General features: G+C 39.7%; 2 protein-coding genes across 2 annotated transcripts; both read left to right on the top strand.

Moving 5' to 3' along the window:
- Positions 1-901: 901 nt before the first annotated feature.
- Positions 902-3,295, top strand: LOC146690823 (protein FAM237A-like). The gene is made up of 2 exons (XM_085435154.1): positions 902-1,268; positions 2,679-3,295. Exons 1-2 carry the CDS (start codon positions 902-904, stop codon positions 2,780-2,782), a joined length of 471 nt encoding a protein of 156 aa, XP_085291280.1. The 3' UTR covers positions 2,783-3,295.
- A 385-nt stretch (positions 3,296-3,680) lies between these two features.
- casp10 (caspase 10, apoptosis-related cysteine peptidase) lies at positions 3,681-9,156 on the top strand. The gene is made up of 8 exons (XM_085433940.1): positions 3,681-4,276; positions 5,050-5,327; positions 5,443-5,548; positions 5,754-5,889; positions 7,676-7,770; positions 7,994-8,111; positions 8,189-8,687; positions 8,802-9,156. The coding sequence occupies exons 2-8, from the start codon at positions 5,053-5,055 to the stop codon at positions 8,977-8,979; spliced, it is 1,407 nt and encodes a 468-aa protein (XP_085290066.1). The 5' UTR covers positions 3,681-4,276; positions 5,050-5,052; the 3' UTR covers positions 8,980-9,156.
- The last annotated feature ends 2,665 nt before the right edge of the window (positions 9,157-11,821 follow it).

An 11,821-nucleotide genomic window follows, 5' to 3' on the forward strand; every position in this document is an offset into this window, starting at 1 on the left:
TTAAAAGCACTTCTTAGTTAGGTCCTGTCAGTGCTGTTTTACAAAAATTAAAATTCATTCTCCAATAGTTTGGCAGCAAACGACTCCTCTGCCCATGAGTCTACCTAAATCTAAAGCTTCAGCACTACTGACTTTATTTTCTAGGAAACACACTGGACATCACAAACTGTGCACAGCAGGTTTTCAGGCCGTGCTTTCTCTAAACAAAATTTCAGTATGACATGCAACAGCTGCAGGTGTTCGTCCTCACAGGTTCCAGCATGCTACTGAATAAAGGTGAGACTTCACTAGTGTGTCAACTGCACTGCTCTCTAAACTTCCTCTTCCCCTGCAGCTGAGCTAAAAGCAGACTGTCATCACAATTCGCTTAATTATTCATTCCTTTTATTTTAAAAGAGCCAGCTGCAGTTTTTCTTCTGATGCCAAAGATTTGAAAGCGACAAAGAATGCAAGCCATAGTGAAAACTTTAGCAAAGACTGGAAATGAACCAAGTTTAATATTAAGAAATGTCAATAAACATGACAAGCGTTCGTCTAACACTGCATAAAAAGGAGGGAAGCGTTGGCGTCAGTTAAGACCAAACATATTTATTAAACCCCCATCAACACTTATTGATAAAGCTGGGCTGAATACCAAGGCTTTAAGTACAATATTGTAATGGTTTCCAGTTTTTTCTTTTGTTTTTAATTTATTTAAAGATCCGAGGAGTGTAAAATGAATAATAAACCCAAAAAGTACGTTTTTATTTGCCAGAAAAACAAATGGTCAAAGTAAAGCTTGAACACTTGCAAATGTAGCATATTCAAATATGCTGTGCGAAAGTGTTTATGACTGCTCTTAATATTTTAAATATGCAAAACCTCCAATCTAATACAAAAGCTGCTCTGTGCTCTTTTGCAGATGGTCCTGGTGCTAAATAACATGGGCATAGCCACAGTGTTCATACTGACCTGTATGTGCGCCGTGCCACTGCAAGGTCAGAAGCCAGGTCAGGTGGACCCCCTGAAGGCCCATCGGGGCAATCCGCAATGCTGGGAGGCGTCCTCGGCTCTGCTGCTGGAGATGCGCTCTCCGAGGATTGCTGACACAGTGCCTGCCTTCTGGGACCTCATGGAGTCACTCAGGGCTTCAAACAACAGCAAACACACTGCACTGTTCTGGGACCTGGCCCAAGTCTTCTGGGACATCTATCTAAATTGCATTGTGTCCAGGAGTCATGGGCTGGGCCGTCGACACATAACTGCTGTCCAGTCCCTCATTACTGACAGTGAGTACTCAACCACACACTTCTCCTTGCAAAGACAAATAAGTAGGATCATTTAGTTTCTTTACAATAAAAGAAAAATTAATATTAAATTGTATTTATACTGGAGAATTGAAGATTAAAGTCCACGACTCACCTGCAGTTATCAAATGTAGTTTTTCATTCCTTAAAATGCTCCTCATGCATTTATAATTGATTAGGTGTGGCTGTACACCTTCATTCAGTAAATGTCGACGTATGAATTCTGTCAAACCTCTTCTCCCCTGCATCAGTGAGACTCGCTTACATGTTCTCTTAATAGATGATGGGGGAGACAACTGTGGTACAGACAACCAGAGCTTTGTTGTTGAGCAGGAGAAAACCACACAGGTAATCGGAAGCTTCACAGTGGGGATGCTGACTGTAATAACATCCACAGCGTCTGGAACCTGTTGGATAGCAGCTCTGCTGTGTTGAAGTCTGTTTCACTGTGACTCTTCCTTCACACAAGGTGTCTTTTTCTACTTAAAGTTGTCATACACCGACAGCACAGGGTGAAACTTAAAGGGAGAAATGAACATTAGATTTCTACCCTGGAAAGAGCTGAGTAAGTGTCCTCTCACAGAGAACAGGTCACTAACAATGAGGTGGTGGTGGTGCCAGCTGGGATGGCAAGAAACCTGGGAATCATCCTAGGGGGAAGTGTCTTGGGTAGGGTTGCCAACTCCCTGAAAAATAAATAAGGGACACCTCATGGCCAGGGCTGGGCGACCCGATTGTCTTCACCCTTCCCAGTGTGGGGAATTTTTTAGCTCTTGTTTTTGTGTGAAATTATTTTTTTAACCATTTGACAAAGTGCGTCCCTTTTTCAGCTCAATACTTTTGTTTCTAAATACGGAACAATCCCGTTTTTCAAGGGACGGTTAGCAACCCTAGTCTTGGGACATAACAATCGTTGCTAATCCCGATTAATTTCTCCTTTATAAAAATCAACTGGATTTATCCTTTCCTAACCATCTGGGCATCTTTATACCTTGTTGCAGCTCCTGCATCTGACTGTAGCTGGGATTCAACCTTTGCAAAGCTTTACACACCCATTCCCTACTCGGTTCACTACAACGGCTCCCTGTGGCTGCCTGGTCTCTGCTTTCCTCTCTTTTTAGCTTTCTGGTCAGTCACAGGACCCCATTATCACTCTTCTCACTGCAGGCTTTTCTCTGTTGTTTCATTTTAGCTGTTTAGTGAAGCGTCAAATGTGGAGCCAAAGTGCCATAGTTACTGCATCTCTTGCACTGAAAGCTTTAAACCAATGCTTTTTGACTTAAATGTCTATTTTTTTTTAATGCAATTGACTTTTGATACAAGCATCTACTGCCCCATGAATTTTGTAACATGCTTAGCATTTTTTCTGTCTTTTTTTCCCCCTTCCTTCAGAATCCTTCAGATTCAACCGCTCAGGAGCAAAGTCCCACGCGTGGCTCCATGTGAGAGTGAGACGTAGAGGGCAAATCAAGACCCTGAAGACAGAGCCAAAATAAAACGCACAACTACTAGAAAAGATTAAGGATAATTCAAAGTAGATAGCTTTTTATAAACATTCTTTCCCAGAAGAAAAACTCGATTTTTCTTAAAGTGACTTTTACTTATAGGATCTGGTTTATGTAAACATGAATGGAGGTGAGACCTCATTACTTTTAGGACACTGAGCTTTGTTATCCAACACTTCAAAGCGAAAAAAATTTGGCAACATAAAATTTTACCCCACACCCTTTTAATGACTACAGCTTGTTTTTATCAATCTCAAATCATGCCGCTATGATTATGCAGTTTTAATTTTTAATTATTATTAAAATTATTATTTTGAATTAAGATTTGAATCTTGTCTGATGTACTGTTCATATCAAGAGTTGTGATTTTGTTATAATGTTTGGGCTGTCTTTTCATCAGAATAGTAGTGCCCGATTGTTCATTTTAGGCAGAAATGCTTTTTCACTGCTGTGAGCTGTAATTCCCTGAATGTCAAAATAAATCAGTCAGCAAATAAAACCTGGCTGTCAGACTCTAACTTCACAAGAAATGCGATTTGATCTACATTTAAGCAGAATTTCCTCCAAACTCAAACTGCTCACTAATTTGATCTGAGGTTTTTCTGCCAGGTGAAATGGAGGACATGTAGAATATAAGCAGCTGGAACATGGGAGTGAGAATGTTTCTGCCATTAGACAACTAGTTTGGGTTTGAAGAGAGCCACTGTTTTAGAGTTGACTTAAGGACCAAGTAAACACAACACATCTGAATCATCGTATGTCTGAGTCTTATTATGTGTAATTGGATTACTGGAGGCCTAAATTGAGTATGCCTGTAAAGTGCTTTGGGTGAGCTTCTGTAACAAAAAATGGACTTCAAAACTACATTTTTCCAGAGAATTCATTAGGAAATGAACGATGAAAGCAACACAGATTTGTCTTTTATGGGTATAAAAGAAATCCTGTTAGCAGACACAAGGCAGAGTTTGATGTTTCAGTGATCATAATATTTTGAAAGTAAACAGGAGTGAGCACTTTTCTTTTATTAGTCTACAGACTTTATAGTTACTCAATCTAGATTTATTATTAACCTGCCTCGTCGGGGACTTGCCCAGACATGACTCCAGGCTTACGCAGAGGTGATTCCCGATCGAGGCCACGTGCGTCACACAGGTAGTTGTTGACATAATGGCAGGTTGGAGTACACATCCCACTGAGTGAAAACAGGTTGCTATATTTTCACCTTTACATTTAAGTGATCCGCACAGTAACTAGCTTGTCGATGCGGCAGACTCTCTTTCACTTTCGATTCCTGCTTACTCGCCTGGACTTACTTTAACTACTGAAAAGTTGCTCTACGAAGTCTGTGACGTTCTCGATGGCGAGTTAAACCATTTTTCAGCAGCCACCGACAACATGAAGTACGCTTGAAGTATGTGGACATAAACAACCAGTATCGTCGTCGTCGTCGTCCTTCAGACAAGCTGTCAACGCGTGTCCATACAGGTACCTCTGCACGAGATGGTGTTTGAGCACAGATGGCTACCATGGGTTACCTTTAAGTGTGCTGAAGTTATGCAATGTATTTTCCGGGACATAAGACTAACTGAAAAATGAGAATACAGTAAACTCTGCGTGTTACCATGTTATTCAATAAGGTTAAAACGACATGACATGATGGCATCACACAGTTGCTGCAGGTTTCTCAGCTTCACACCGATGATATGGATCTCCACTTCCACCACCTCTCAAAGGTGCTCTGTTGGATTAAGATGTCTGTGGAGGGCTTTTCAGTGCAACGAGTTCATTGTCATGTTCAGGAAACCACCTTGAGATGATTTGATGTTTGTGACATGGTGTAATATCCCGCTGGACGCAACCATCAGAGGATAGATATACTGGGGTCATAAAGGGGTGGATGGACATGGTCAGCTGGAATTATGAGGCGCAGTTGGTAGTAAGGGGCAGCTTTCGTTGAGTTATAGATACATCAATTTTGTATTCTAGACATCAAATAAGATATTCTAGACATGCTATAATAATAATAATAATAACGGAGAAAACGTACAACATCAAGACAGCCCTATTTATTTGCCTTTTCGTAAGAGACGTAAAATCATCTAGAATGCAAAAAAGTATTATTGAAATGACTATTTTTGAGTCATTTCTCCAAGGAGCAATTTGCATGATGTGACCACTTTGCATAGTTAAACAACAGACCTAGGCTACATATTTAAATTTCTGGTTTCTGAAAGTCTTGTACTTTGTTTTAAATACAGGAAATGGAATTCCAAAATTTGTTGCTAAAGGTGGGTAAGGCACTGTCTAAAGATGAAGTGAAAGCCTTGGTCTTTCTTTGCACTGACCTCCTGGACCAAAAGCCAAACAAGGTGGAAACGGCCAGTGAGCTCTTCTCCTGCCTGATGAAACAAGACCATCTCTCACCTGAGAACCCACAGCTCCTGACCGAGCTTCTGGTCACTACTGAACATCATGCCCTGATCCGGGATCTCTGTCTCGCTCCACATACAACAACGAGCTTTATTTCTCCCTACAGGTATGCCGTTCATGTTTCGCTTCGTACTGTTTCGTTTTTCTGATTTAGGTTTACATTGAAAAATAAATTTTAATCTGTAAAGCTATTTCTATCAAATGTTTTTCCGTAATTCCAGGAAGCTTCTTTACAGCCTCTCTGAAGAAATTACTGATGGTGATCTGAGAGAAGTGAAGTTCTTGTTAAACACGATGATCCCACGTAGAAAACTGGGGGAACATATTGTAAGTGCGCCTTCAGAAATGTGGTAAATGTAGCCCATAATATTTCATTCTAGTCCTTCTTTATAACAATGTGTTATGTATGTGTACTTGTTACCCGTAGCATCGCCTGCCATACGTTGTCACATTTTCCTTTGAACAAACCTGCAGAACTTCCGCACATACACTTCATTTTTCCATCAGTGCAAAGACCTTGTGTCATTTTCAGACTACACTGGAAGTCTTCTTGGAGATGGAGCGCATGGACCACCTTAGCGAAAGTAATCTAAACACCCTGGAGACCATAGTGAGGGAGGTGTGTCCCATGCTGAATGCTAAGATCAACCAGTTTAAAAAACGGCGAGGTAAGCTATTCACAAAACGTCTCTTGCTGAATGTAATTTCAGTTTCATTTGATTTTATTTTTGAGTCTATTTGCCATTCTGGTTACTTTTTTTGTAAGTAAAGATGGAAAAGAAACAAAGTTCTATTCTTTTCTATTTTAATTATGCTGAGGTAATTAGATTACTTTTCTGTTGGGACAAAAACACAGGTCCTCTAATCTGTGGGATTCCACAAGGTTCAATTCTAGGTCCATTGTTATTCTACAACTCACAACAAGAGTTGCCTCACGGCGCTTTGTATTGTAAGGTAAACATCCTACATAATAAGGAAATGAACGTAAACGATCACATCACACAACCTCGTATGAGCAGCACATGGTGATGGCAGGAAGGAAAAAGTTATTTTTAACGTCTGAATTAAGAAACCTCCAGCAGAAGCTCAGAGAGGGGCGGCTGTCTGATGCCAACAGGGTGAGGGGAGGAAGATGGACCAAAACACTAACCCTGGAATAAATGATTAAATGCAGCTGTAATATTTTATTCTTCACTGTAACATCTTATTTCTCACAGTGTTCATTTGCAGACAGAGGCTTTCAGTTTGTGACACCAAGACTCTGGAGCAGTTTACCACTTCAGCTACGTTTCTCTCTGCGACTCTGAAGAGTCAAAACCTTCTGTTGAAATTTTCCTGTTTAGCCAGGCCTTCTGTTGACATTCTCTTTTTATTAATATTATTATCTTATTTCATTATTTTTGTTCTGTTCTGACAGGTTGCTTTTTCAGGTTGTTTGTTTTTTCCATTCTATTAACTGTTGTACAGTGCTTTATGACTTTATGCCTGTGAAAAGACATAAGTAAAGTTTATGTAACCATAGCCTTAAAGCAGGGCAGGCATGCACTTTGACCATTTGCTTTAAATAGAGGGTGCTGTGTCTTATCTTCACTTCACTTTACAGTCACATTCCATCTTATTAATGGTTCTGTTTTTTGTTTATGTTTTTACTAGAGCGAAGCTAGGACTCTGTTTGCTCTGATCCTTATCAGGGCAATTGTCGATCTTTAGTGGGGAGGAGCCCATTTGGAAAACCAGCTAACTGTAAAAGTCATATTTCCTTTTGCATTCCATTTAGATGCTTGGATAGCCATATCTGGTTCGAAGCGGGCTTCAAATTTGTCTTAAGCTTACAGTTTGAAACACTACTATTATGGGTTGTTTTTTTGTTTTTTTTAAGTCTATCAAAATTTACTTAGGTTATTTTTGTATCACTATTGCATACGAATACAAGCAAAGTCATTTAATACTCTAAATCAGTTTGTTAGAATCATTAGCTTCAGTCAGGAATTAGTCAAAGATTTGTTTTGAAATCATTTTTAATGATCTTTGAATTTGACTTTCCTGCATTCCTCTTATGGGGAGATAAAAAAAAAAAGAGCGTCAGTCACATAAACAGTGTCTCTCTTCCACAGCATGTCTTTGGTATCTTCATCCCCTCACCCACAACTGGTTGCGGCAGATGGCCGCCCCTCCCTGAGCCTAAATCTGCTGGAGGTTTTTTCCTGTTAAAAGGGAGTTTTTCCTTCCCTGTCGCAAAACCTTTTACCTTAGAATATAAAGGGCCTTGAGGCAACTGTTGTTTTGACATAGCACTGTATAAATTAAACTGAATCGAATGGGTTAAGCACTGAGACGAGCAGTCGTGATTCAAACAATAGCTAAACTCTTGTTTAGCTTTTTGTGAAATAATACCAGACGTTTAAAACCTTGAAATATAATTGTTCCCCCCGCAATTATTGCCCTTCTTTGCAGTCACCTGTCCTGTTATGACAACTGATGCTATATCAACTCAAGAAAAGGAGTCCGTCACCATGCCGATATCGCCATCTACAAACACACAAGATGAGGTGTGTGTATTTTTTTTCTTATATATGTGACATGCTTAAATCGTAATCACTGGTTACGGCCCTGGCACTACATTTAATTTGAGCTGAAGCCCCCCAGGCGGATCATTCTTCCCTTTGTATACTTAGTTTTCATTCCAGAGTTTAACTTGTGGATCAAATAGAAGTTTACAAGTAATGCACTGAATCATGTCTTCCCTGTAATCTGTGTCATTTATCTCTGTAGGGCTTGGGAACATATCCCATGACATCTGAAAAGAGGGGCATCTGTTTAATTGTTAACAACGATAACTTCAGTAAGTCCAGCCAACTAAGGAAACGGGAAGGAACTGAAGTGGATCAAAGTAAGCAAATTTTGGCAGTCAATATACGCTTCATGTTTGTGGTCCTGCATCATCCTTAGATCGTCTGTTTCTTCCAGAATGTCTGCAGAGTGTGTTTCAGTGGCTCGGCTTTAAAGTGGAGAGCCACCATGACTGTGACACGAACCAGATGCTCTCTGTGTTCAAGGAGCTTGGCAAAAGAGACCACAGTCGGTTTGACTGCGTAGTGTGCTGTGTTCTGAGTCATGGTGTGGAAGGCAGCGTGTACGGTGTGGATGGATCCACTGTCAAGATCAGTGATTTGACGGACCTTTTCAATGGATTAAATTGCCCGTCTTTAGTGGGCAAGCCCAAGCTGTTTTTCATCCAGGCCTGCCAGGGAAACAACGAGCAGCAAGCTGTCTTCATTGAATCTGATAGCTCTGCATACAGCTTTCATTGGACTGATGCTATAAAGGCTAAACAGGGTATCCCAAATAGTGCAGATTTCCTGCTGGGAATGGCCACAGTTCCTTTTCATGTTTCCTTCAGAGAGAGAACCAATGGCACCTGGTTTATTCAGTCTTTGTGCCAAAACCTTGTTCAGATGGTGCCCAGGTTAGTGAACCAAAATATCAAATATAATAAAATTTTTTTTTTTTTTAAATGAAGAAGAATGCTTTTTTACAAAAATGCTGTACATTAGCTCACCCTGTGTCTTATTTTTCCTAGGGAGTTTGATCTCATGTCAATCCTGACAAAAGTGAATGCAGATGTTAGCAAGAAGAGTGATCGGTATGGTCAAAGAAAGCAGATGCCTCAGCCAGCCTTCTCACTCAGGAAGAAGGTGGTGTTTCCGGTTCCCAACGTCCCTACTCCATCTATTCACAAAGCATCGTCAAATTCTTGATTTTTACGTTACTTCAGAGCTGTGGATGCAGATCAAGAATTAAATGCAACAATTTGTTGAAATGCAGAAGTTTTCTATCAAAATATTTTTAATGCAGTTTTGTGTAGAATATTTTGAATTTTAGTCCTCTGTGATCAGGATTAATGTTCTTAATAAATGTGGCTCTCAATAACCTCACCAGGTCTCCGTGGTAACATATACTACTTATGCTAACATGCTCTTGATCAGGATGTTTTTAAGAGTTAAATGTTAATTCTGCTGTTAGTGTTGGATTATAACAACATTCTCTAAGTGCCATAGAGCTTATCCATTGATGCTAATGAATGAAGCCTTGCAGTGGAGTCTGCAATTGGATGTCATGTCTGTTGGCAGCCAGTCTGCTGGCACAGCTCCATATGGAGCCGTGCCAGAATTGATTGAAATGTAACCAGAGTAATTAATATTATTCATTCTTTAAAAAACAAGCAAACAAACTTTACCCCGTTTTGTTACTTTCTTAATTAACTGTTGTAAGTGAAAAGTGAATCAAGGAATACTGCATTACATCAAAATACAGAATCTACTAAAAAATACTTCTCAGTTTCTTTATAAAAATGTTTTGTCAACAAGCACTGTAATTCTAACGCACACCCATCCTTACAAGACAAAAACGCAGTGAAGGTTAAAGACTTGCCTTACACAAGAAACTTTGTAACGTCAGCCTCCTTAGTGATCCATCCACCTCGTGACAGTGAGTCACAGCTGCCTTTCCCGCAATCATTAACGCTTTAGATGTGTACTGTGTATATTTTGTAGTCAGTAATGTGTTAAGATTTAAAAGGAACCTTTTGACATTTAGCCTCGTTTGACTTTGTCTAATAATCGGGAGTCCAAATCTCTACAACAAAAATTGCAACAATTAAAAGTAAAATGTGACAAAGCTACGCCTACAGAATGTGTGACTCAGAGCGAAAGGCCTCACTCTGTTCCTGTACCTGCTCTGACAGGCTGCCTAAACGTTCGTCCTATCGCTGCAACACCTCAGCACGCAAGTATTTTCCACATACTGATAATCTGTTGAAACCATATTTCCATGTAACAACCAGTCACACTTGTCAATCAACCGCCTTCTCCATTTACTGCATTGTTTGTTGCTTCTCCCTCCAAATGCTCGACTTCTTGCAGAAGTTTTTTGCTATGAAAAATATTACAGGTAACATTACCATGGCAACATAGAGCTCATAGACATTTACTAAATAAGAGTTCCTCTTTCGCAGTTTAGACAGACTTCACTCGCTTGTTTTGTCTCCAAATGGCTTCAACATATGACAGAGATTTATGTGTATTGCAACAATTTTCACTCACTAATGGAGTGATCAGCACACCAACTTTAACTCTGAGTCTTGTTTATCGAACCAGACTGCAGCGGGAGACACTGAACCATATACTGAAAGTGCCAAAAACATGAGAACATTCTTAGCATTCAGTAATTTCCTTTGTTGAGCTGAGCAGCTCACGTGCTGAAAGTAATAGTAGATGTTTAGGTCTGACAGGGATTGCCAGTGCAACTTCTACAGAGACGTGACCAGGGAACACACTGAGAAAGTTGCTATGTGAGTGCATGATTTTTATTTTTTTTAATTGTTTTTGGGGGGTAAAAGGATAAGTCAAAACTTTGGTGGCTGAATTACAACAAAATATAACAAAGTCTGCCCCTCCAAAAATAAATTTTCAGGGAACAGCAGAAAGGAGGAGCACAAAGACAAACAAGGCAAAACATAAACTATGACACAACCCGAAGAATGACTTTCGTACTAGTCATGGCTGTGGGGTTTTTTGTAGGTTTGATTTGACTTTCCTGTTGTTATTGACCATGTCTGAGCTGCAGAAACCCTGCACTTGAACCTCTGTCTCCACCTTCAGGTCGACTCCATACAAGTCCCTTGAACTGCTTCTCTGATTTGCTTGTGTCCGACTGACAGACACCCAGATCAGTCTCCCTGCCCTGCACTGCCTTTAGGATGTTAGGTGTGTATTATATGAGTTTATGGTAAAATTAAATGTAACTATGAATTTGCATAACTTTTCAGCCCACACTGGAGCTCTTTCTGGATGGACAGAGTGTTTGAATGACAGCAATTTAAGCAAGTTGTAGACTATAACTGAAATAGTGTGTCCCCTGCTCATTGAAATGGTCAGCCAGTTTAAAGTACTGCAGGGTAAAAGTTATAAAAGGACTTAAAATACAAACGCAAATGGGTTTAATCTGGTTCCTAACTACTTACCAACCCCCTGACATTAAAAAAGCTGCCTGCTTTAGTAAGTCAGCAAGAAGTACATCTATAGAGGCAAGCTGGTGAGTTGAGGTCAGGATCGAATGAAATTCAACCATAGCTAACAGTGTGGCCTGACCAACTTTGGCTTCTACAGGCAATTTCATGTGTTTCAGTGGTGAATCAAAATGCGCCCTAATTTCCAAACCCTTGTCCCTCGTTGGTGTTTCACATCCACAATGCACAATGAAGATTTACAGCATTCAGTTATATAAAACCACAATACACTATGCATACAAAATTACATTAAATACATATATGAGAAAAATATGGTCTAAGAAATATACACCAATGAATATAATTTCCAAAATTATGAATAATTGTGGAATTAGCCTTTGTTCCGATTTTCCAAATGTGGCATTTTACTGTGTGCTTTATTTAATTTTAGAATTTGCAAGTTGTAAAAGGTAATAAAGTGAACCCAGCTAAACTGATCTAACAAATATCAGCCTAACATTATTAGGAAAACAGTAGACAGTCATATCAGTCTTACACAACCTTAAGCTTAAAGCTTTAAGCTCAGTTGTCTT

The sequence above is a fragment of the Copadichromis virginalis genome, linkage group LG16 (assembly GCF_057382275.1).
Source record: "Copadichromis virginalis isolate Kocher_CV1m ecotype Utaka linkage group LG16, C_Virginalis_male_GT1.1, whole genome shotgun sequence".
NCBI lineage: Eukaryota > Metazoa > Chordata > Actinopteri > Cichliformes > Cichlidae > Copadichromis > Copadichromis virginalis.

Bases quoted from the DNA above. Each gene is read 5' to 3' on its own strand.
- casp10 (XM_085433940.1), top strand. From the start codon at position 5,053: ATGGAATTCCAAAATTTGTTGCTAAAGGTGGGTAAGGCACTGTCTAAA. The intron at 7,771-7,993 runs GTGTGTGTATTT...TTATCTCTGTAG, and splicing joins CTACAAACACACAAGATGAG to GGCTTGGGAACATATCCCAT. The intron at 8,112-8,188 runs GTAAGCAAATTT...TGTTTCTTCCAG, and splicing joins AGGAACTGAAGTGGATCAAA to AATGTCTGCAGAGTGTGTTT.
- LOC146690823 (XM_085435154.1), top strand. From the start codon at position 902: ATGGTCCTGGTGCTAAATAACATGGGCATAGCCACAGTGTTCATACTG. The intron at 1,269-2,678 runs GTGAGTACTCAA...CCCTTCCTTCAG, and splicing joins CCAGTCCCTCATTACTGACA to AATCCTTCAGATTCAACCGC.